At 45.9% G+C, this 27116-nt stretch overlaps 1 protein-coding gene across 4 annotated transcripts in view; it reads left to right on the top strand.

Annotated features, from left to right (window-relative positions):
- LOC134344606 (protein rapunzel-like) overlaps positions 1-25198 on the top strand; it is a 53562-nt gene extending 28364 nt beyond the window's left edge. The window contains exons 1-2 of one of the 4 annotated variants that reach the window (XM_063044707.1): positions 19410-19537; positions 23257-25198. In XM_063044707.1, coding sequence (XP_062900777.1) covers positions 23303-24466 — 1164 coding nt within the window. In that variant the 5' untranslated portion in view covers positions 19410-19537; positions 23257-23302 and the 3' untranslated portion in view covers positions 24467-25198. Of the gene's footprint in view, positions 1-19409; positions 19568-22587; positions 22635-23256 lie in introns of those variants that run through there. The other 3 variants (XM_063044706.1, XM_063044708.1, XM_063044709.1) reach the window with 3 other exon arrangements.
- Positions 25199-27116: the final 1918 nt, after the last annotated feature.

A 27116-nucleotide genomic window follows, 5' to 3' on the forward strand; every position in this document is an offset into this window, starting at 1 on the left:
CCTACAGAGGACAGTAAAATCCCCACAGAGGACAGTAAAACCCTACAGAGGACAGCAAAAACTGCCGAGAGGATCACCGGGGTCTCCCCCCCGTTGTTGACATTTACCGGGAGCTTTGCAGACAAAGGGCCTGAACGTTGTGGAGGATTCCTGACACCCATCCCACAATCTCTCTGACCCACTACTGTCAGGAAGGAGGTTCAGGAGCATCAGGACTAGGACTGGCAGACTGGGTGACAGCTTCTTCCCTCAGGCTGTCACCACCGAGATCTCGTCACTGGGACAGTGAGCTGTTTGCTGTTTACCACTTGGCTGGGCTCCACAGTACCTGCGTTTTGTCACAATACGTGCGAGGTAACGTTGCAGTTCCATAAACTCTGCTTAGACCACACCTGGAATATTGTGCGAAATGTGGTCGCCTTATGACAGAAAGTTTTAAGAGGGTGCAGAGGAGATTTACCAGAATTGCACCTGGATTGGAGAGCGTGTCTTATGCAGAAAGGCTGAGTGAGCTGGGGCTTTTCACTTTGGAGTGAAGGAGGACGAGAGATGACTTCATTGAGTGAAGAGTACAAGATGGTAAGAGGCATAGATTGAGTCAACAGCCAAAGTCTTTTCTCAGGACGGAGATGGCTAACACAATGCAGCATAATTTTAAGGTGATTGGAGGAAATTATAGGGTCGGGGGGGAATTGTCATAAACAGGAAGAGGAATTGGTCATTTGGTCCGTCGAATCTGCTGTGCCATTCATTAAGATAATGGCTGACAGGCCCTTTTACTCACAAACCTTCATTACCCTGCTATGCAAAAAGATCTATTTATCTGTTTCTGTAATATATTTAATGAATTAGCCTCTACTGCTCATTGGACAGAGTTCTACAGATCCACTACCCTTTGAGATCTCAGTGTTCAGTTTTTTTTTTACCAGAGAGAGCGATGGGTGTGTGGAATGCCTTGCTAGGGGTGGTGGTAGAAGCAGATAGAAACATTAGGGACATTTAAGTGGGCATATGGATGATATAAAAATGGAGGGTTATGTTGGAGCGAAGGGTTGCTTTGAGCTTAGAGTCGGTTAAACTGTCGGTAGAACGTCATGGGCCTCACAGCCTGTACTGTGCTGTATTGTTCCATGGTAATTCTAACTGGCTGTTAAAAGGCGACTGAATGGTCTCCAAGTTGAATAAGTTGTACTCTTGACCTCATAATCCACTTTGTTATGGCCTTACACTTTACTGTTGGCATGTACTGCACTCTCACTGGGTTGTAACACTTTATTGTGCATACACTTACTCTTTCCTCGTGCTTCTACATCGATGTAACAATGAAATGAAACTATCTGCATGTAAACAATGTTTTCCTCTACCTCTCTTCAAGGTTATTTCATGTCATTTCAGTTACACAAGTGTACAGGAGAACAAAATAATTGTTACCCCAGATGCAATTCAGCACAAAAAATCACATCAAGATAAAGAAAACAATAATAGTGAAAACACAATCAATATTACATCAGATAGATTATATGCATACAGTAGATTGATTACCTGTTCATAAAGTGACACTAGGCACAGGAGTGTCTGTACAGAAGGTGACTCTGACAGGAAATGATAACGTGGTGATGGTTGGGGGTGTGGAGGGGTGGGTTAGTGGGTGGAGGTGTTGATCAGCCTTACTGCCTGGGGAAAGTAACTGTTTTTGAGTCTGGTGGTCCTGGTGTGGATGCTATGCAGCCTCTTCCCTGATGGGAGTGGGACAAACAGTCCATGAGCAGGGTGGGTGGGATCGTTCATGATGCTCCTGGCCCTTTTCTGCATCTATGTCCTTGATGGTGGGTAAGCTGGTGCCGGTGATGTGTTGAGAAGTTTGTAGACAACGGCATCATTTAAAACACGATGGAGGATCGTATACGGAAAGGCTTGTGAGGAATATGGCCAAATACGGAAAAAATCGGTTCGTTCAGGAAGGGCCCTTGGGCTGCTTTCCATGCACTATAACTTGATGACTCTGACAGTATCTAAAATTAATACTCGCTCATTCCTCATTCACAAATCTAAAACAATATCTGAATCTAAATCTTTAAACAGCATGGTTTAAATTCAAGTTCAGCTCATTGTTATTCAACTGTACACATGTACACCACCAAACCAATCATCATTCTTCCAGACCAAGGTGCACACCGCAGAACATAATAACACACACACACACACCCCCACACAAACACACTCACACACATACACTCACACACTCACACACACACACAAACACACAAACACACACATGCACTCACACACACACACTCACACACACACACTCACACTCACACAAACACACTCACACACATACACTCACACACACACACACACTCACACACACACACACACACACACATGCACTCACACACACACACTCACACACACACACTCACACTCACACAAACACACTCACACACACACACACTCACACTCACACAAACACACACATGCACTCACAAACACAGACACACGCACACACTCACACACACACACACACCCACACAAACACACTCACACACATACACTCACACACACACACTCACACTCACACAAACACACACATGCACTCACACACACACACTCACACACACACACTCACACTCACACAAACACACTCACACATATACACTCACACTCACACAAACACACACATGCACTCACAAACACAGACACACGCATACACTCACACAAGTAGACACACACACACTCTCTCTCACACACATATGCATACACAGACTCACACACACACATTCACACACACTCACACTCACCCACACACACTCAAAAACTCACACACTCACATACTCGTGCACACACACACACACACACACACACACACACACACAGTAATATTACCACAGATAAATTCACAATTATAATGTCATAGGGCCTGGAATGTTCTGCAGCATATTATCTAAGGAAGGATTTGTGACATTTGTCACAAGTCCATATCCCATGGTATATTTGCCAGTCTGGTGTCAGCCTAGGTTAAGTTAACTCAGGTTAACTTCTCACATGGTCTGATATTTCCTGCTTTTGTGCTTTATCTTACTCAGAAGCAATGCCCTGTCAGCTTCCAGACTTTCATCATATATTCCCAATATCTTACTGACTTACTCCAAATCGTATTCCACTGCATCCATATCATTATTCACCACAATGCTGCAGAGACATAGAGTTCAGCACAGAAACAGGCCCTTCGGCCCATCTAGTCCATGTCCAAAACCATTTAAACTGTCTGCTCGCATTGAGCTGCACTGGGACCACAGCCCCACCCCACCCCCATACCTCTCCCATCCAGGTACCCATCCAAACTTCTCTTAAACATTGAAATTGAGCTCACATGGATCTCTTGTGCTGGTAGCTCATTCCACACTCTCATGACCCTATGAGAGAAGAAGTTTTCCCTCATATTCTCCTTAACCTTTCACCCTTAACCCATGACCTCTGGTTGTAGTCCCATCCAACCTCAGTGGAAAAAGCCTGCTTGAATTTATCCTATCTATACCCTCATAATTTTGGATACCTCAGTCAAATGTCCTCTCGATCTTTTACATTCTGAAGAATATATTCTTAACCTATTCAATCTTTCCTTATAACTGAGGTCCTCCAGACCTGGCATCCTTGTAAATTTTCTCTGTACTCTTTCAACCTTGTTTACATCTTCCCCGTTGGTAGGTGACCAAAACTGTACACAATATTCCAAATTAGTCCGCACCAGCGTCTTATACAACTTCAGCATAACGTCCCATCTTCTGCACTGAATACATTGATTTATGAAGGCCAACGTGCCAAAAGCTTTCTTTATGACCCTATCTACCTGTGAATTATATACCTGCATTCGCACGCTCCTCAGTGCCCTACCGTTTACTGTGTAAGACCTACCCTGGTTGGTCCGACCAAAGTGCAAAACCTCGCACTGGTCTGCATTAAATTCCATCCGCCATTTTTCAGTCTGGCTTTGCAGCTGATGCATGTTTGCATGTTCCCCTGCCTTCCTCACCGTCCACCACACTCCCGGTATTGGTGTCATCCACAAACTTGCTGTTCCAGTTAACCACATTATCAATAGGGTTTCAAAAGGTACATGAATTGTATACACTATTGTTATGAAATGTAACGTTTTAGAAACGAACCAGCAGCAATAGATTAGACATGGAGTCTGGTTTTGATGTTAAAACCACTATCTGTATTAGTATCTACTTATAATACAGTAACTCAACCAAAATAAACAAAAGCTCACAGTGTTATGTGTAGATATGTGTGTTACTATAACTCCCAAACTATCGAGCTCGGGGGAACAAGGTTTAGAGTCTTGAGACGGTACAGTAGGAAAGTTCAGTCATCCACGTGATAATTGATGGGAGAGAGATATCTGTAATCCAAGGTGAAATGTAGAGAAAAGGTAAGTACGAAGTATTCCACAGGTTCCACGCTGGTAAAATGAAATAACAGTCGCTGTAGGTATTGTCTGATGTGTCGTTCCAAATCCACATCCGAATTATCACCGAAAGTGACCTGTCACAGGAATGTTATCTTCCAGTGGTTATCACACAACATACCCAGGCAAGGGCTACACAAGTGGTCCCACAAGATACCCCAAAATCCACTCCTATGGGATGTACGAGTGACAGTCACACATTCGTTGTGCACTGTGTGCCGATGTTTAACCCACCCTTGTGGGCATAGGAGAGTTCTGAGCCCCAGATGTGACGAGCTGAAGCTACCGGCTTCCCCAGTCTCTCTCTCTCACTCTCTCTCTCTCTCTCTCTGTATATGAGTTTAAGTTCGCAGCAGCCTGTGACTGACGTCATAGTCCCGCCTCACTCAGGCGCTTAAAGCAACAGTCCACAGTAAACGACCTGTGGGTTTGTAACACTATACACCCTGAATGTATACATCATCATCCAGATCGTTGATATAGACGACAAACAACAACAGGTCAGGCACACCACTAGCTTCAGGCCTCCAGTGAGAGAGGCAGCTCTCTGCGACCACTCTCTGACTTTTTCCTACAAAGCCAATGTCTAATGCAATGGACTAGTTCCTGAGGATTGGAGGGTGGCTAATGTAACTCCACTTTTTAAAAAAGGAGGGAGAGAGAAACCGGGGAATTATAGACCGGTTAGCCTAACGTCGGTGGTGGGGAAACTGCTGGAGTCAGTTATCAAGGATGTGATAACAGCACATTTGGAAAGCGGTGAAATGATCGGACAAAGTCAGCATGGATTTGTGAAAGGAAAATCATGTCTGACGAATCTCATAGAATTTTTTGAGGATGTAACTAGTAGAGTGGATAGGGGAGAACCAGTGGATGTGGTATATTTGGATTTTCAAAAGGCTTTTGACAAGGTCCCACACAGGAGATTAGTGTGCAAACTTAAAGCACACGGTATTGGGGGTAAGGTATTGGTTTGGGTGGAGAATTGGTTAGCAGACAGGAAGCAAAGAGTGGGAATAAACGGGACCTTTTCAGAATGGCAGGCAGTGACTAGTGGGGTACCACAAGGCTCAGTGCTGGGACCCCAGTTGTTTACAATATATATTAATGACTTGGATGAGGGAATTAAATGCAGCATCTCCACGTTTGCGGATGACACGAAGCTGGGTGGCAGTGTTAGCTGTGAGGAGGATGCTAAGAGGATGCAGGGTGACTTGGATAGGTTGGGTGAGTGGGCAAATTCATGACAGATGCAATTTAATGTGGATAAATGTGAAGTTATCCACTTTGGTGGCAAAAATAGGAAAACAGATTATTATCTGAATGGTGGCTGATTAGGAAAAGGGGAGGTGCAACGAGACCTGGGTGTCATTATACACCAGTCATTGAAAGTGGGCATGCAGGTACAGCAGGCGGTGAAAAAGGCGAATGGTATGCTGGCATTTATAGCGAGAGGATTCGAGTACAGGAGCAGGGAGGTACTACTGCAGTTGTACAAGGCCTTGGTGAGACCACACCTGGAGTGTTGTGTGCAGTTTTGGTCCCCTAATCTGAGGAAAGACATCCTTGCCTTAGAGGGAGTACAAAGAAGGTTCACCAGATTGGTTCCTGGGATGGCAGGACTTTCATATGAAGAAAGACTGGATGAACTGGGCTTGTACTCGTTGGAATTTAGAAGATTGAGGGGGGATCTGATTGAAACGTATAAGATCCTAAAGGGATTGGACAGACTTGATGCAGGAAGATTGTTCTCGATGTTGGGGAAGTCCAGAACGAGGGGCCACAGTTTGAGGATAGAGGGGAAGCCTTTTAGGACCGAGATTAGGAAAAACTTCTTCACACAGAGAGTGGTGAATCTGTGGAATTCTCTGCCACAGGAAACAGTTGAGGCCAGTTCATTGGCTATATTTAAGAGGGAGTTAGATATGGCCCTTGTGGCTACGGGGATCAGGGGGTATGGAGGGAAGGCTGGGGCAGGGTTCTGAGTTGGATGATCAGCCATGATCATAATAAATGGCGGTGCAGGCTCGAAGGGCCGAATGGCCTACTCCTGCACCTATTTTCTATGTTTCTGTGTTTCTATATTACTTCATCCTGAATGCCGAGCGACTGAACCTCCTATGCACCTTCATTTTTCTCTGAACAAAGGCCTCAATACCTCTTGAAAACCAACATTCCCTTTGCAGGTTACCTTTATACCTTTTATTCTGACTGCACCTACAAGCTCTGTACTCTTTAAATTGCATTTTTGAAGATCTTACCAAGCACACCTTTGCCAGAAAGCAACCTGTCCCAATCCACACTTACCAGATCATTTCTGATACCATCAGAATTGGCCTTTCTGCAATTTAGAATCTTAAACCGCTGACCAGACCTATCTCTTTGCATATTTACTTTGAAACTAATGGCTTTGTGATCACTGGATGCAAAATGTTCCCCTGCACAAACTTCTATCACCTGCCCTGTCTCATTCCTTAATAGCTGATTCAGTACTGCACGCTCTCTTGTTGGGACGCTGATGTACTGATGAAGGAAGCTTTCTTGAACACACTTGGAAAACTCTATCACGTCTAGTCCTTTTACAGTATTGGATTCACTGGCAACATGTGGAAATCACCTACTATAACAACCTTATGTTTCTTGCAACAGTCTGTGATCTCTTTACAAATTTATTCCTCTAAACCCCTCTGACTGTTGGGTGGTCTGTAATACAGCCCCATTAACGAACATGGTCATACCGTTCTTATTTCTCAGTTACACCTATAACTTCTCCAGTCTGTCCTCACAGAACACTGCAGTGATATTTTCCCTGACTCGTAATGTCACCCCTCCTCCTCGAATCCCTCCCGCTCTGTCACATCAGGAATAACAGAACCCTGGAATATTGAGCTGCCAGTCCTGCCCCTCCTGCAACCAAGTATCACTAACGGCTACATAATAATTCCAGGTGTTGATCCACGCCCTGAGCTCATCCACCTTTCCTACGACACTTCTTGCATTGAAATATAGGCAGCTCAGGACACTAGTCGCATTATGCTCAACCTTTTGATTCCTGACTTTGTCTGAGGTCTGACCAACATCTGCCTCCACGACCTCTCCACTATCTGTTCTCGCGTTCTGGTTCCCATCCCCCTGAAACTCTGGTTTAAATTCTACCATGCAGCATTACCAAACCTTTCTGCTAGGATATTAGTCCCCCTGCAGGTCAGGTGCAAACCGTCCCTTCTGTACAAGTCCCACCTGGAAGAGAGCCCAATGATCCAAAAATCTTATGCTCTCCTTCCTACACCAACTCCTCAGCCACATATTTTGTCTTTTAAAAGTCTCTTAGATAGATACATGGAGCTTAGAAAAGTAGAGGGCTATGTGGTCGGGAAATTCTAGGTAGTTTCTAGAGCAACTATGGTCAGCACAGCATTGTGGGGTGAAGGGCCTGTAACGTGCTGTAGGTTTCTATGTTTCATATTAAATCGTATGATTTTCCTAGTTCTAGCCTCATTAGCACATGGCACAGGTAGCAATCCTGAGGTCATAACTCTCGAGGTCCTGCCCTTTAACTTAGCACCCAATTCCCTGAACTCTCCATGCAGAACCTCGTCTCTCATCCTAGCCAAGTCATTGATACCTACGTGGACCTCTGGCTGTTCACCCTCCCACTTAAGAATGCTGTGGACTTGATCTGAGGTGTCCCGGGCCCTGGCAGCTGGAAGGCAACATACCATCTGGGAATCTAGCTCTTGCCCACAGAATCTCCTGTCCGTTCTCTTAATGAATCCCCTGTCACCACAGTGAGCATCTTCTCCCCCTTCCCTTCTGAGTCACAGAGCCAGACTCAGTGCCAGAGATCCATCTACTCTGACTTCCCACTGTATGGTCAATCCCCTCAAAAGTATCCAAACCCTGTTGTTGAGGGGGAATGACCATGGGGATACTCTGCACTGTCTCCTTATCCCCTTTCCCCTTCCTGACTGTCACACAGTTTCTGTGTCCTGCATCTTGGGTGTAACTACCTCTCCACTTGTCCTTTCTATCACTCCCTCAGCCTCCCGAATGATCCGGAGTTGATCCAGTTCAGCTCCAGCTCCTTAACCTGGTTTGTTGGAAGCTGCAGCCGGATGCAGTTCTCACAGTTGTCGTCATCAGAACTACTGGAGGTCTCCCAGCCTTCCCACATCCCGCAAGAGGAGCATTCCACTATATTGCCGGGTATCCCTACTGTCCTAGCTGAGCAAATATAAAGAAAGGAAGGAAAGAAATCTTAACCCTGAGCTTTTCTTTTCCTTGCTTTCTCTGACTGAAGACTCGAGGAGCAAAAGCTGTGGTGACAGGGGATTCATTAAGAGAACGGACAGGAGATTCTGTGGGCAAGAGCCAGATTCCCGGATGGTATGTTGCCTTCTGACCGTGTCCACTGAAACGACGGCCATTGTGCTGGTGGCTACTCTGCTTTGCTCATTTTTTTGTGCAGGGGGTGGGATTTGGGGGTCAATGTGCCTGATCCATTCTGCTCATTTTTTTGTAATTTATTTTTTATTGAAGTTCATCACCAAACAAAACTTTCCATAATATGTATTTCAGATACTGCATGTAGTCATATTTGTCACAAATCTCTACATAATATTTATCTGAGGTATACACATATAGAAAGGAGAGGAAAGAAAGAACAATCGAAAGAAGAAAACTATGTACAAAGTAGGGAGTGATTTTTTTTTACAACATGTTCATTGACTTGTGAGGATAAAATCAGACCTGTGAGGTGTTACGTAGTTAAACCATTTTTTCCCAGTATGAATCAAATTGTCCCAACTTATGATTAACAGATGCTGTTATCTTCTCCATTTTGTAAATGCCCATTGTAATTTCCATCCATACATTTACAGTTGGGCTCTCCTGTGATAACCATTTCCTGGTAAGAGTCTTTTTACCAGCCACCAGCAGTACATTCATTAAATATTTATCTCTTTTCAACCATTCTTGAGGTACATACCCAAAATATATGGTCTTACTCTCTAAGGGTATTTCACATTTAAAGATGTCTTGTAGGGCATTGTGTATCCCACTCCAATAGTCTTTGATAACGGGGCATTCCCAGAAAATATGATAATGGTTTGCATTTTGATTTCCACAATTTCTCCAGCAAACAGGGCTGTTACTATCATAATGGGATTTCTGAGAGGGTGTAATAAAATATCTTAGCAAGTTTTCCCACCTGAACTCCCTCCATTTCAGTGAACTGGTACACTTCCATTGATACCTCCATATTATTGTCCATTCTTCCTCAGATATTATTATCCCTCCTTCCTTCTCCCATTTTGTTTTAATGTATGAAGTCGAATGTGTTTTAAGATTTGACAAACCCTTATACACGCTTGAAATTATTCTACTACTGTTGTCTTAATTATCTGCTTTTGGTTACATTTTTAACCATTCTATTAACATACTGTCGCATCTGTAAATATTGATAAAAGTCTTGTTTTTCTGATAAGTGTTTCTCTTTGAGCATTTCAAAACTGAACAATGTTCCTTCTTTCATTATATTGCAAATAGCTGTTATTCCTTTAGCTGTCCAGTCCTTAAATCTAGCATCCAGTTTATTTGGCGTAAAATCCGAGTCATATGCACACCATTTAAGAATTGCAATGTCTCTCTCTAGCATTTTGTTAATTTTTTATGTGGGAGGGGGGATTTGGGGGTCGATATGCCTGATCCATTTTGCTCAATTTTTGTGTGTGGGGGAATCTGGGGGGGGGGGGGGGTCAATGTGCCTGATCCATTTTGCTCATTTTTTATGCGGGGGGGGGTAGTGCTGCCTTTCTTTTTTTTCTGTCTTGGTTTCATGGTTACCCAGACAATTGAGCTGAAGAATTTCAGGGATGTATACTTTGATAATAAGTGAAGCTCCGTATTAGAACACGCTTTAAATTGCTTTTTATAAGACTATAAGACCAAAGGATGTCGGAGCAGAATTAAAGCATTTGGCCCATTAGTTCTGCTATACCATTCCATTATGGCAGCCTTATTATCCCCTGAACCTGTTTCCCCTGTCTTCTCTCGTAACTTTTGACAGCCTAACTAATCAAGAACCTATCAATCTCCGCTTTATATATACTCAGTGACTTGGTTTCCACTGCCGTCTGTGGCAATGGATTCCACAGATTCACCACCCACTGAGTGAAAAAATTCCTCCTCATCTCGGTTCTAAATAGGCCTCCCTCTATTCTGCCCCCTAGTCTTAGTCCCCTCAGTTTCCCCACTATTGGGGTCCCTAAGACAGTTTGATGTTGTTTACAACTTCACTCCAGCAACCTCTGCGATGACACTGGTGCCAAGCTGTATCAGCACTTGCCCTTCTCTTGGACTACATCAGTGACGTGGAGAGGGGGAAATCGCTGCATGGGCAGCAGCTGGTTCTTCAAATCTTCCCGCCCAGGCTTGCGCCCTGGAGAGGGCACAGTCCACCAGGCACAAACCCATGATCCCCTGGGATTGACAGCTGTCTACTACTACTGGAAACATCATCTCCACATCCACTCTGTGTAGGAGTTTCAATATTCCATGGGTTTCAATGAGATTCCCCTGCCTCATTCTTCTAAATTCCAGAGAGTACAGGTTCAGAGCCATCAAACACCCCTCACTTCCATTCCCACAGTCATTCTCATGAACCACCTCAAGATCACTTTCAAGTCTATTGTCATCTGATTGTACACGTATAGAGCTAAACGGAACACTGGAGAGGGACTGGACTCTTTCCAATGACAGCACATCCTTTCTTACAGAAGCGCCCAAAACTGCTATTTCCTCGTGCCCACAAGAGCCACCAATTCAATTTTGGTTCTTTCCCTTAAAACCCTATGGCATTACAAGAAAGATACTGGCATGGCTGGCAGACCGGAGGCAGCGAGTGGGAATAAAATTGGCCTTTTCTGTTTGGCTGCCAGTGACTAGTGGTGTTCCTCAGGGGTCACTGCTTTTCACATTGTTTGTCAATGATTTAGATAGTGGAATTGATGGCTTTGTGGCAAGGTTTGCGGCTGATACGAAGATAGGTGGAGGGTAGGTGGTGCTGAGGAAGTAATGCGATTGCAGCAGGACTTAGACGAACTGGAAGAAGGGACAAAAAGTGGCAGATGGAATACAGTGTTGGGAAATGTATGATAATGCATTTTGGTAAAAGGAACAATAGTGCGAACGATTATTTAAATGGGGAGAAGGTTCAAACATCGGAGGTGCAGGGGGATTTAGGAGTCCTTGTGCAAGACTCCCAAATTCACAGGTGGAGTCTGTGGTAATGAAGGGAAATGCAATGTTGGCATTTATTTGAAGGGGAATAAAATATAAAAGCAAGGAGATAATGCTGAGCCTTTATAAGACAGTAGTCAGACCACACTTAAGAGAAATGTCAACAGTTTTAGAAACATAGAAAACCGACAGCACAATACAGGCCCTTCAGTCCACAATACTGTGCTGAGCCTGTACTTATTTTAGAAATTACCAAGGGTGACCCATGGCCCTCTATTTTTCTGAGCTCCATGTACCTATCCAGGAACCTCCTAAAAAACCCTATTGTATTCACCTCCACCACCGTCGCCAGCAGCCCATTCCACAGACTCACCACCCTCTGTGTTAGAAACTTACCCCTGACATCTCCTCTGCACCTACTTCCAAGCACCTTAAAACTGTTCACTCTCATGTTAGCCATTTCATCCCTGGGAAAAAGCCTCTGACTATCCACACGATTAATGCCTCTCATCATCTTATACACTTCTATCAGGTCACCTCTCATCCTCCGTCACTCCAAGGAGAAAAGGCCGAGTTCACTCAACCTATTCTCAAAAGGCACACTCCCCAATCCAGGCAACAGCCTTGTAAATCTCCTCTGCACCCTTTCTATGGTTTCCACATCCTTCCTGTAGTGAGGTGACCAGAAGTGAGCACAGTATTCCAAGTGGGGTCTGACCAGGGTCCTATATAGCTGTAACGTTACTTCTTGGCTTTCAAACTCAATCCCATGGTTGATGAAGACCAATGCACTGTATGCCTTCTTAACCACAGAGTCAACCTGCACAGCAGCTTTGAGTGTCCTATGGACTCGGACCCCGAGATCCCTCTGATCCTCCACACTGCCAAGAGTCTTACCATTAATACTATACTTTGCCATCATATTTGACCTGCCAAAATGAACCACCTCACACTTATCTGGGTTGAACTCCATCTGCCATTTCTCATCCCAGTTTTGCATCCTATCGATGTCCTGCTGTAACTTCTGACAGCCCTCCACACTATCCACAACACCCCAACCATTGTGTCATCAGCGAATTTACTAACCCATCCATTCACTTCCTCATCCAGGTTATTTATAAAAATCACGAAGAGAAGAGCTCCCAGAACAGATCCTTGAGGCACACCACTGGTCACTGATGTCCATGTAGAAAATAACTCATCTACAACCACTCTTTGCTTTCCGTGGGCAAGCCAATTCTGGATCCACAAAGCAAGGTCCCCTTGGATCCCATGCCTACTCAATTTCTCAGTAAGCCTTGCATGGGGTACCTTATCAAATGCCTTGCTGAAATCCATATACACTACATCTACTGCTCTTCCTTCATCAATGTGTTTAGTCACATCCTCAAAAAATTCAATCAGACTCGTAAGGCACAACCTGCCTTTAACAAAACCATGCTGACTATTCCTAATCTTATTATGCCTTTCCAACTGTTCATAAATCCTTCCTCTCAGGATCTTCTCCATCAACTTACCGACCACTGAAGTACGACTCACTGGTTGATAATTTCCTGTAGTTTTGGGCCCCATATCTCAGAAAGGCTGTGTTGTCATTAGAGAAAGTCCAGAGGAGGTTCACAAGGAAGATTCTGGGACTGAACGGGTTAACGTATGAGCAGTGTTTGGCGGCTTTGGGACTGTACATACTGGAATTTTGAAGAATGCGGCATGATCTCATTGAAACCTACCAGATATTGAAAGGACTAGATCAGGTAGATGTGGAATGGATGTTTCATATGGTGGGTCTATCCAGAAATAGAGGGCACAGCTTCAGAATTGAGAGGCAATCCTTTAGGTAAGGAGATTTTTATTTTTAGTTAGAGACTAGTAAATCTGTTGAATGGTTTGCCAGAGACTGTGGTGGAGGCCAAGTCCATGAATATATTTAAGGTGGAAATTGATAGTTTCCTGATCGGTCAGGATATCAAAGAATATGGCAAGAAGATGTATGGGTTTGAGCAGAGTCAGCCATGATGGAATTGCGAAGAAGACCCGATGGGCTGAATGGCCTAATTCTGCTCCTATGTCTTAGAGTCTTACTCTTTTATGTAACTCAAAGGCTTTCTCAGAATCCAGGCTTCCTGAATCTTACAAATACTCATCTTTTCTTGTCTGTGTGTTGCCCTGAATTGCCAGCATTTGTAGAATCTCTTGTGATGAGGGATTTGGCTGGTTGGTTCAAGAACCGAGTGGTTGAGGTGAAGAAGCCTGAGCCTGGTGGTGTGGGACTTCCTGCCCACTGGTAACTGTGAGAAGATGCCACGGCCTGGAGGATGGGAATGTTTGATGATGGATGTTGCCCACCTGAGGCATCGATACCATGGATGATCAGGAGGAACGTGACTGCAATGTATTGGACACAGTCCACTTCTCTTCAGCTTCTTATGGTCCTGTGCAGTCAAACTTCCATAACAAACATTGATGGAATTGGTCAGGACACTTTCAACAGTACCCTTGCAGAGGGCTGCGTGACAAGTAGAACCTCCCTAACATCCATAAGAATGATAAACACTGGCATGGATATGCTGGCTCAGGCACAGGAATATCCAGAACATATCCCTGGATATGTTAACACACAGGAACTGAAATCTGCTGGTCCATGATATTCGTGAGACCCTGGAGCCAATGTAAAGTGCACATACACTGCTTTTGTTCGTTCATTGACTGCTTGCCTGTCGAGTTTCCTGCTAAACATCACTATCGTAGCTGCTCCAAGCATCTCACCAGGCAGGCCCAGTCCAGGTACCTACCGTGACCAGGTTTATTGTTACTGACGTCTGTTGTCAATTTTGTTACTTGGCAGCAGTGGCACAAAGCAAGATATGAAAATTATCATGGGTAATAAAAAAATAAATATATCCTGCAAGAAGGGGTGATATTCATAGACTGTTCCAATGCGGTATACTTGTGGTTGAGGGGAATGGCCACAGGGGAACCCTGCTCTGCCTGCCCTTTCCTCTTCTCTCGCCTGACAGTGACCCAATTTCCTGTGTTCTGCTCCTTTGGCGTAACTACCTCCCTGTAGCTACTATCTGTAATCTCCTCATTCTCCCGAATGATCCGTAGGACATCCAGCTCCTGCTCCAGTTCCCTAACGCGGTTTGTTAGGAGATGCAGCTGGATGCACTTCCTGCAGGTGTCATTGTCAGGGACACCGGAGGGCTCCCTGACTTCCCACATCCTGCAAGAGGAGCATTCCAACATCCTGCCTGGCATTCTCTCTACTCTAAACAATCTGAACAAAAAACTTACCGGAACCTACCCTGGCCTCTGCCTGTTCTCGCCGAAGCCTGTTGAGCCAAAGCCGTCCCACTCTGACTCAGTCCACTCCGATGATGGCCGCTACAATGATGGCCGCTGTATATGGTGGGCTGCTTTTAAAACCTTGGCGCACTACGTCACGCGCCTGCACAGTGCAGACCCTTCTCCCTGAGCAGTGTTTAAAAAAAATGACTTTTTCTACCCGATTTCTTCACTCCATTCTTCTTAGCTGCTTGCTTCGACTATAGAACCATAAATAGTTAAATAGCAATATGTAAATTATGAAATAAGTCCAAGACCAGCCTATTGGCTCAGGGTGCCTGACCCTCCAAGGGAGGATTTGTAAAGTTTGATGGCCACAGGCAGGAATGACTTCCTATGATGCTCTGTGCTGCATCTCGGTGGAATGAGTCTCTGGCTGAATGTACTCCTGTGCCCAACCAGTACATTATGTAGTGGATGGGAGACATTGTCCAAGATGGCATACAACTTGGACAGCATCCTCTTTTCAGACACCACCGTCAGAGAGTCCAGTTCCATCCCCACAACATCACTGGCCTTACGAATGAGTTTGTTGATTCTGTTAGTGTCTGCTACCCTCAGCCTGCTGCCCCAGCACACAACAGCAAACATGATCGCACTGGCCACCACAGACTCGTAGAACATCCTCAGCATCGTCCGGCAGGTGTTAAAGGATCTCAGTCTCCTCAGGAAATAGAGACGGCTCTGACCCTTCTTGTAGACAGCCTCAGTGTTCTTTGACCAGTCCAGTTTATTGTCAATTCGTATCCCCAGGTATTTGTAATCCTCCACCATGTCCACACTGACTCCCTGGATGGAAACAGGGGTCACCGGTGCCTTAGCTCTCCTCAGGTCTACCACCAGCTCCTTAGTCTTTTTCACATTAAGCTGCAGATAATTCTGCTCACACCATGTGACAAAGAGAGTGAGAGAGAGAGAGGGGCCGGTAGATGGCGCTGAACACTCACCCACCACACTCGCGTCGATTACCTCTATTTCAATTTTCTCCGACGCTTTCAGCGGTGAGAAATAGAGTCGATCATGGGCTCGCGTCCCATTTCCAGGCTTCTTGGCCTAGAGGCCTCACCGAAAGCCTTGGAAACAGCAACGCGCCAGATCGCTGAACCAGCCCGCATCCACACCTTAGGCTCCACAGTAGCAAAAGCACATTTGAAAGAAAAAGAAGACATAAAACATAGAACATAGAAATTTACAGCACATTACACGTCCTTCGGCCCACAATGTTGTGCTGACCATGTAACCGACTCTAAAAACTGCATACAATTTCCCTAGCGCATAGCCCTCCGTCTTTCTAAGCTCCATGTACCTATCTAAGAGGCTCTTAAAATACCCTATTGTTTCCTCTTCCACTACCGCCACCGGCAATGCGTTCCACGTACCCACCACTCTCTGTGCGAAAACCGTACCCCTGACATTCCCTCGTTACTTATTTCGAAGCATCTTAAAACTATGACCTAAAAAGTTCCCATTTACCAACTTCCTACCCCACCTGGCCGAACGTTCATCTCCTTATCAATTTCTCCTTTGTGTCCATTTCGGACCGCTACCCCTTCCTCAGATGCTGCCTGACCCGTACTGCTGAAGGGTTTCGGTGGTAGGACGACGGAGATGTCCTCCTTTTTTAAAGAAAGAGGCTTCCCTTCCTCCACTATCAACTCTGCTCTTAAACGCATCTCCCCCATTTCACGCACATCTGCTCTCACTCCATCCTCCCGCCACCCCACTAGGAATAGGGTTCCCCTGGTCCTCACCTACCACCCCACCAGCCTCCGAGTCCAATATATTATTCTCCGTAACTTCCGCCACCTCCAACGGGATCCCACCACTAAGCACATCTTTCCCGCCCCCACCCCTCCACTTGCCGCAGGGATAGCTCCCTACGCGACTCCCTTGTCCATTCGTCCCCCCCATCCCTCCCCACTGATCTCCCTCCTGGCACTTATCGTTGTAAGCGGAAGAAGTGCTACACATGCCCTTACACTTCCTCCCTTACCACCATTCAGGGCCCCAAACAGTCCTTCCAGGTGAGGCGACACTTCACCTGTGAGTCGACTGGGGTGATATACTGCGTCCGGTGCTCCCGATGTGGCGAGACCCGACGCAGACTGGGAGACCGCTTTGCTGAACACCTACGCTCTGTCCGCCAGAGAAAGCAGGATCTCCCAGTGGCCACACATTTTAATTCCACATCCCATTCCCATTCTGACATGTCTATCCACGGCATCCTCTACTGTAAAGATGAAGCCACACTCAGGTTGGAGGAACTACACCTTATATTCCGTCTGGGTAGCCTCCAACCTGATGGCATGAACATCGACTTCTGTAACTTCCGCTAATGCCCCACCTTCCCCTCGTACCGCATCTGTTATTTATTTTTATACACACATTCTTTCTCTCACTCTCCTTTTTGTCCCTCTCACTATACCCCTTGCCCATCCTCTGGGTTCCCCCCCCCACCTTGTCTTTCTTCCCGGACCTCCTGTCCCATGATCCTCTCGTATCCCTTTTGCCAATCACCTGTCCAGCTCTCGGCTCCATCCCTCCCCCTCCTGTCTTCTCCCATCATTTTGGATCTCCCCCTCCCCCTCCAGCTTTCAAATCTCTTACTAACTCTTCCTTCAGTTAGTCCTGACGAAGGGTCTCGGCCTGAAACGTCGACTGTACCTCTTCCTAGAGATGCTGCCTGGCCTGCTGCGTTCACCAGCAACTTTAATGAGTGTTGCTTGAATTTCCAGCATCTGCAGAATTCCTGTTGTTTGGATGGTACTCTTTTCCTTAGATGCTGTCTGCCCTGCTGAGTTTCTCTACCATTTTGTGTGTGTTTCCCCTCTGTCCCTTATCTCTCCTCCGGATATACTGAGCTCCAGTACCCCTTTTCTTTCCAGTCCTCTGCCACCTCCACCCGCCTTTAACACGCACACAATAGATTCACCGAGTCCTTCTTCCGCCCCACTACTCCCGTCTTTCCTCTCCAGATCCTTTCCAGTCTATCTTCGCAAACCTGCATCTTGTGTCTTTCAGAAAGTTACTACAACAATTTGTGTAGCACTTCCCCCCCGCGCCCCCCCCCCGTCATTCGTGATTGTATAAACCCCCAACCCAGGTCTTACGCTTTAGAAATTCTTCCGAAGTGTGAATGTACTTCTGAAGGTAAACCGGCTAACTCGGTGCACAGCAGTCCAGGCGCAGTCAGCCAGTGAATAATCTCTACCCTTTTTCTCCAGCTTTATAACTCCGAATGTCGGGGCTGTGGATATTGATGAAGGTTGAGAACAAGACAGATATCCCGATACAGCATGATATAGATCCGAGAGGAATAGGCGGAAAGAAACGGCAGGTGTACACGTATCAACTCGTACAATTAAAAAACTTGCTCGCCACAGCATCGGAACTACATAACATCATGTACCCTGTATCCACAAGAAAAACCTTATTTCAACATAAATTAGGACAGGAACAAAAAGATCATGTTAGGGCTAGTACCTGGAGCAGAGCAGAGGGCCGAGTGGCCAAATCGGACTCGAGCTTTCCAGTATTTTTCCCACCATTCCAGCCCTTCTGCGACCTTCATCCGGTGTCACAAGGTCTCAGATTTCCTTAACCCAGTCACTCGGAAACACCCCCGCCCCACTTGTGGGATTTCGGATCGGGAACTATCCGTTCCGGGATCAGAAGTGGCCCGACACCAGCAGCCTCCCAGTTCCCGTAATGAGGAGAAACATATTCTGAGGTTTGAGCTCCGGTTCTTCAGAGTCCCAAATATTTTCTGCCGCTTACTTTCCAGCCGGTCACTGATTCGGGGGTGTGGGGGGGGGGGGGGGAGGGGGGCGCACCAGCTGCGGCGTTAGATGCATCGTCGCTTCTGAGAATCACGTTAGCCGGAGGAAATCATGGGACGGTGAATTAGTTACAGCCCAAACGGACATTCGGCCTATCCGGTCAATAAAATAACCCACCCAGTAAAACCATTACCTTCCAGTAAAATAACCCACCCAATTAGATCGCCCCGTTTTATACTAATTCTGGAAAGCAGTCGCATTCCCAAGGTTGAATTACAAGTGTAAAATCACTGGGAGTGCTTCACAGGTGTTGCGTCAGGTGTAAGCCTTGAGACTTTGTGGAATTTACGTGAAATGCTTTTCATTCTGCGTTCTGCAAAACATCCTTCCGTTGTTTTTGTTACTTAACTAAACTATTCCTTCCAAGAGTTTGGTTATTTTAAACTTATTAAACGTAACTCATTATAGATCACATATTTCCCGGTGGCAGCAGTCATCAGCGGTGTGTCGGGAATGTGAGTATTTCAAAGAGGGGTGTGCATAAGGCTGTCAATCATGTTGCATGCGCCTCTGCCCCCGTATATACAGGAGTCCTCAGTCCGTTCATCGACCTGCGGACAGTGGGAACTCGGAAGTTCCTGCTCGGAGTTTGGGCCGGACAACTCTCCCGGAGTTCGTCGGATCCGATCACACTCTGCTTCAGGTTGTATGTCGTGTTGCCTCCGAATCTGAGGTACGGTAGTTAGAAGTTAACGCAACTCTTTATAGCGTAGAGATCAGGTTCAGTTCCCGCCGCGCTCTTTCAGAATTTACTTAGCTTCTCCTCATGACAACGTGGGTTTCCTCCCACATTCCCAGTATGTGAAGGGGTAGTTATCTGTGGGCAGGCTATCCGCGCCGGAAGCGCATTGTCCATCTGATAAATAAATATAATCTTAATATTAATCATATGATAAATTAATCGTGTGACCGCAGCCAGTCGGAGTAAAATCCGCTGGGTGTTCCGTTGGACGGAGGCAGTGAGAGTGTAATAAGGAAGGTCGGGCAGCAGAGTTTCATGCCTAGATTCGCAGACGCCCTAGTCATCTCGTCCTCAGTTTTGAAAGTTCCCGTTGACCTTTTGAGACAGCCCATGGAAGACAGAATGTGGCTATGGAAAGTCATGCTTCTGGGTGGGGATCAGTAAGTAGCGCAGCTCCACAGCGAACAGTTTGTGGTACATTGAAGTGACTGGGTTGTAGCTAAACAGGGCTGTGTTACTAGGCTTGCAGGCGATATACTCATTGGTCAACTTGTGGAAAGTGAATAAGTATGAAAGGATACAGCGGGATTAAATCAGTAACAAATATGTGTGTAGTAATGGAAGACGGAGATTAATCGGAACAAAGCAAGAATCAGTGGGAAGACAGCGGATTAGGAAGTTTCAAAAACCCTACAGAGAGCAACTAGAAATCATTAGGAGGGAAAAGATGAATTATGAAAACAAACCAGCAAATAATATCAAAGTGGATATCAAAAAAAAATTCAAGTATGGTAAAAATAAAAGAGAAATGAGAATGAATATAGGACCGCTAGAAAATGGGGCAGGAGAAATAATAACGGTTAACAAGAAGATGGCTGATGAATGAAATGAGTATTTTGCATCAGTATTCACCGTGGAAGAATTAGCAGTATGCCTGATGTTGTAGTGTGTGAAGGACGAGGAATGAGTCCAGTTATGGTTACAAGAGCGAAGGTGCTCAAAAAGCTGAAAGACCTAAAGGTCATAAGTCATCAGGACCAGATGAACTGCACCCTAGGGTTCTGAAAGAGGTAGCATTAGAGATTATGATGGCATTAGTACTGATCTCTCAAAAATCATTGGACTCTGGCATGGTGCCAGAGGACTGGGAAATTGCAAATGTCACTCCACTCTTTAAGAAAGGAGGAAGGCAACAGAAAGGAAATTATAGACCAGTTAGTCTGACCTCAGTGGTTGGGAAGGTGTTGGAGTCAATTGTTAAGGATGAGGTGATGGAGTACTTGGTGACACAGGACAAGATAGTACAAAGTCAGCATGGTTTCCTTTCAGGGAAAATCTTGCCTACGAATCTGTTGGAATTCTTTGAGGAGATTACCAGTAGGATAGATAAAGGGGATGCAGTGGATGTTGTATAATTGGATTTTCAGAAGGCCTTTGACAAGATGCCACATATGAGGCTGCTTACCAAGTTAAGGGCCCATGGTATTATAGGAAAGTTACTAACATGATGAGAGCATTGGCTGATTGGTAGGAGGCAGCAAGTCGGAATAAAAGGATCCTTTTCTGGTTGGCTGCCAGTGACGAGTGGTGTTCTGCAGGGATCGGTGTTGGGACCACTGCTTCTTATGCTGTGTATCAATGATTTAGATGATGGAATAGATGGCTTTGTTGCCAAGTTTACAGATGATACGAAGATCGGTGGAGGGGCAGGTGGTGTTAAGGAAACAGGTAGGCTTCAGAAAGACAGACAGATTAAGAGAAAGGGCAAGAAAGTGGCAAATGAAATAAAATGTTGGAAAATGTATGGTTATCCACCTTGCTACTGGAAATAAATGTACAGACTATTTTCTAAACGGGGAGAAAATCCAAAAATCTGAGATGCAAAGGGAATTGGGAGTCCTTGTGCAGAACACCCTGAAGGTTAACTTGCAGGTTGAGTCGGTGGTAGAAACATAAAAACGTAGAAAACATAGAAAACCTACAGCACAATACAGGCCCTTCGGCCCATAAACCTGTGTCGTACATATACTTACTTTAGAAATTACCTAGGGTTACCCATAGTCCTCTATTTTTCTAAGCTCCATGTATCTATCCAGGAATCTCTTAAAAGACCCCGTCGTATCCACCCCCACCAACGCCTCTGGCAGCCCATTCCACGCACTCACCACTTTCTGCATAAAAAAAAACTTACCCCTGACATCTTCTCTGTACCTACTTCCAAGCAGCTTAAAACTGTGCCCTCTCGTGTTAGCCATTTCAGCCCTGGGAAAAAGCCACTGACTATCCACACGATCAATGCTTCTCATCATTTTATACACCTCTATCAGTTCACCTCTCATCCTCCATCACTCCAAGGAGAAAAGGCCGAGTTCACTCAACCTGTTTTCATAAGGCACGTTCCCCAAACCGGGCAACATCCTTGTAAATCTCCTCTGTACCCTTTCTATGGTTTCCACATCCTTTCTGTAGTGAGGCGACCAGAACTGAGCACAGTACTCCAAGTGGGGTCTGACCAGGGTGGTATATAGCTATAACATTATTTCTTGGCTCTTAATCTCAATCCCACGGCTGTTGAAGGCAAATGCACCGTAGGCCTTCTTAACCACAGAGTCAACCTGCGCAGCAGCTTTGAGTGTCCGATGGACTCGGACCCCAAGATCCCTCTGATCCTCCGCACTGCCAAGAGTCTTACCATTAATACTATATTCTGCCATCATATTTGACCTACCAAAATGAGCCATCTCACACTTATCTGGGTTGAACTCCATCTGCCACTTCTCAGCCCAGTTTTACATCCTATTTATGTTCCCGCTGTAACCTCTGACAACCCTCCACACTATCCACAACACCCCCAACCTTTGTGTTATCAGCAAATTTACTAACCCGTCCCTCCATTTCCTCATCCAGCCTATTTATAAAAATCACGAAGAGAAAGGGTCCCTGAACATATCCCTGAGGCACACCGGAGGTGAGGAAGGCAAATGCCATGTTAGCATTCATTTCAAGAAGTCTGGAATACAAGAGCAAGGATGTGATGCTGAGGCTTTATAAGTCACTGGTGAGGCCTCACCTTGAGTATTGGGAACAGTTTTGGGCCCCTCATCTTAAAAAAAAGATGTGCTGGCATTGGAGAGGGTTCAGAGAAGGTTCACAAAGATGATTCCAGGAATGAAAGGGTTATCATACAAGGAACATTTGATGGTTCTGGGTCTGTACTCGCTGAAATTCAGAAGGTTGAGGGGGGATCTCATTGAAACCTTTCAAATATTGAAAGTCCTGGACAGAGTAGATGTGGAAAGGATGTTTCCCATGGTGGGGGAGTCTAAATTCTTTAGGGAGAAGGTCTTGAATCATTGCCACAGACTGCAGTGGAGGCCAAGTCATTGGTTGTAATTAAAGCGGAGGTGGGTCAGTTGTTGACCGGTAAAGCATGAAAGGTTACGGGGAGAGGGCGGGACATTGGGTTGATGGGACTATGAATCAGCCATGATGGAATGGCAAAGCAGATTGGATGGACCGAATGTCTCACAGTCTAACTGTTGGAGGAATTCAGTGGGTCAAACCGCATAGTTTTTTTTCGCGTTTCTTTCACATAGGGCATGGATATATCTGTAGTCATGATGCCTCAAACCGCCGCGAACAAATCACAGGACTTCGCTGAACCATTGCTTTCTGTTTAGATTCCAGAGAAAGAATTGATCACAGTGCCCGAGGAGTGACGGAAACATGTCTCAAGTTACCGAAGATGCCCTGGAGTTTTGCAAATCCACCGCTGAGACCGCACAGGCCGCTTTGGAGTTGTTTGGCTCTGTGGAGAAGTTATCTTCCTCATTGGGGGTCTTGGGCCCAATCATTGGAGTGGCCGCAGCGATTGTGAGACTAGCCCTGAGCGGCGTGGACAGTCCGGAGCTGGCCTTTATGAAGGAACAGCTCCAAGCCGTCAGAAACCAGCTGGACTTCATTTCGGGGCAGATTTCCAAAGTGCTTCGGGAGATCGACAGAAGCACGATGGAAAATCAGTATTTCCCCATTCAGGAAAACCTCAAGAACCAGTTCAGGAAGTACATGGACATCCTGAGCGCAGCGCCGGAGTTCCGGCAGAAGGAGAAGGAAGAGTTTCTCAAACACTTCGACGCGACCAAGGGGGACCAGAACCTCCACACTCTCTATGATGGAGTGATGGGTTCTGCCAGATGTTTCGGCAAATCTATCCTGGACACCGCCATGAACTCTGGCGGGAGGGATCGGCGGCTGATGGAGAGCCTTTGCGCCGCACTGAAGAAGCTCTTCTGTGTCGGTGTGATCGCTGTGCTGGGACACGCTGCCATCACCGGGAACGACGCAAAGGCACTGGAGGCGGAGTGGAAAGAAAAACTGGCGCAAGTCGAAGGCAAAATGAAATCCATGATAGATCGCTGCATCAGTGAGTTTGCGGAGCAGGCGAAGATAGACGTGGATAGATGGGTGAGGGGGAAAGGAGCGAGGGATAACCACGAGTGTTCATCTTATGTCCACAATGAATTACGAACTAAATACTACTGGGTTAGTTGGTCAGTGCGCGTCTATGATCCCGTCCATGCTTATGCCAATCACTGTGTTATTGGCTATAACTACTTCTATTTTTTCAGGCACAACGGTGTTAATATTGTTGTCTCGTACACCACCAACCCAAGGCTAGTTGATGAGTCTCGCATCAGGCAGTTAATGGAGGGGAAGGGCGGCTGGAAGGATCCAAAAAAAGTGGCGGATCATATCTACGGCAACCTCCCCGGGCATGTAGTCCATGTAGTGAGACGGTACAAAAATCTGTGGAGCTCCAACAACTTCCCCTATGGATGTCACTTCTGGGAAAACTACAGTGGTGTCACCCTGTGTGTTCACAGAGAATAAATCCCTGATTGCACCGGGACACCCCATATAATTCCCTATTGCTATCTGTCCCTGACACGCAGAATAAATATCGCCCCTCCCCCCTTTTCCCAAATACTCGTTGAATGATTCTCAGAAAGGCTACGAATGTGCACTCCTCATCTCCCCTATAATCAACCATCTCTGTGCCCTCAGCAGGAAATTAAGTCCCCCCAGGATCCAACGCACTTTTCCAGATGGGACGAGCTCAGCCACCCTCCCTTGTATGCGAGGAAACGAGCGTGGATCCAGCTGCCAAATGCAGCCGGATCCACGCACCCTTTCCCATAGGAAAGGGAGGACAGAGCCCACGCCGCGGGCTTGATGAAGATGGGTTGGTTCACGTCAGTGGTTGTCCGATCAAGGCCCTTTCCACAGGTTTCGCTTCACAATTAACCCTGTTCCTACCAACACATCTTTAAAGCTCCTGTCGGAGGATTTGCCAGGGTTAACGCTGTCGTGTGGAGGAAGGCGGAATACCAAAGACCCACTGTGGATAAGCCGGAACAATAGGCTGCAAATCTGTCAGGCCATTCCATGAAAGGGCAGTTTCAGTTGTCGTTTGTTCCTGCGATAATAAAATCTATGCTGCCTGTACTGTCTGTAACAATGAAACTTGCAATCAGATATACAGTAAACTATACGAGTGAGTCATGCAATTGCTAGGTATTTCTTAAAATGATCGTTTGGATATTGGAAATAAAGCTGATTATTAACGTGCTCGAGAATGCGTTGATTCAAATTGCATACCTTCACATTCATTTCCTCCGGTCTCCCCCCTCCCCCACCCCCGCATCCAAAAGCGGGCGGGTTGCTGGGATAGAAACACACACAACATGCGGGAGGAGCTCGGCCAGCCAGGCAGGCAGCGTCTATGGAAAGGAGTAAAGACCATAAGACATAGGAGTAGAATAGGCCATTCCGCCCATCCAGTCTGCTCCACCATTCTATCATGGCTGATTCTGGAACCCACTCAGCCCCCATGCACCTGCCTTCTCTCCATATTTTTTGATGCCCTGTCTGATCAGGAAATGATTAACTTCTGCCTTAAATTTACCCATGGACTTGGCCTTTACTACAGTCTATAGCAGAGCATTCCACAGGTTAATTACGCTCTGGCTAAAATAAATTCTCCTTAACTCTGTTCTAAAAGGTCGCCCCTTCATTTTGAGGCTGTGCTCCCTAGTTCTGGATACCCCCACCATAGGAAACATCCTCTCCACATCCACCCTATCTCGTCCTTTCAACATTCAGTAGGTTTCAATGAGATCCCTGCCACATTCTTCTGAGTTCCAATGCCTGCAGGCTCAAAGCTGCCAAACGCTCCTCACATGTTCACCCCATCATTCCCGAAATCATCCTCGTGAACCTCCTCTGGAGTCCCTCCAATGACAAAAAAGTCTTTTCTGGGACATGAGGCCAAAACTGCTGACAGTATTCCAAGGGCAGTCTGACTGGTGTCTTATAAAGGCTCAGCATAATGGCAAACAAGATAAAATGTGCAGATGCTGAAAATCCAAGCAACAGACACACACTGCTGGAGGAACTCAGCAGGCCGCGTAGTATCTATGGAAAAAACCCAAGACCCCTCAACAGTACTGGAGATGAGATGAGGAGTAGATTTAAAAGGTGAGGGAGGGGAGAGAGAGAAACACACAAGGTGACAGGTGAAACTGAGGGGGAGCGATGAAGTAAAGAGCTGGGAAGTTGTTTGTTGACAGAGATACAGCGTGAGAGAAGAGGAAGTCCGCAGAGAGAACAGAAGCCCATGGAAGAAAGAAAAGTGGGGAGGAGCACCAGTGGGAGGCGATGGGCAGGCAAGGAGTTAAGGTGAGAAAGGGAAAAGGGGATGGGGAATGGTGAAACAGAGGGGGGCCATTACCAGAAGTTCGAGAAATCTATGTTCATGCCATCAGATTGGAGGCTACTCAGATGGAACATCAGGTGTTGTTCTTCCAACCTGAGTGTGGCCTTGTTGCAACAGTAGAGAAGGCCATAGATTGACATATTGGAATTGGAATGGGAAGAGGAATTAACATGGGTGGCCACTGGGAGATCCCACTTCTGGTGGACAGAGTGTACAAAGAGTGATTGATAAGTTCGTGGCCTAAGGGAGAAGGAGTCAATTTTAGAAAACCTAGCACATCTATTTTTCAACATAGTCCCCTCCTACATGTACATACTTAGTCCAGCGGCCGTGGAGCATACTAAGATAGGTGGAGTTGTGGATAATGAAGGAGGTTTTCAAAGCTTGCAGAGAGAAATAGGCCAGTAAGAAGAGTGGGCTGAAAGATGGCAGATGGAGTTTAATGCTGATAAATATGAAGTGCTACGTTTTGGTAGGACTAATAAAAATAGGAGATACATGGTAAATGGTAGGGCATTGAAGAATGCAGTAGAACAGAGGGATCTAGGAATAATGGTGCATAGTTCCCTGAAGGTGGGAATAATGGTGCATAGTTCCCTGAAGGTGGAATCTTATGTGGATAGGGTGGTGAAGAAAGCTTTTGGTATGCTGGCCTTTATAAATCAGAGCATTAAGTATAGGAGTTGGCATGTAATGTTGAAATTGTACAAGGCATTGGTGAAGCCAAATTTGGAGTATTGTGTACAGTTCTGGTCGCTGAATTAT

This window comes from Mobula hypostoma, chromosome 3 (genome assembly GCF_963921235.1).
Source record: "Mobula hypostoma chromosome 3, sMobHyp1.1, whole genome shotgun sequence".
NCBI classification, from domain to species: domain Eukaryota; kingdom Metazoa; phylum Chordata; class Chondrichthyes; order Myliobatiformes; family Myliobatidae; genus Mobula; species Mobula hypostoma.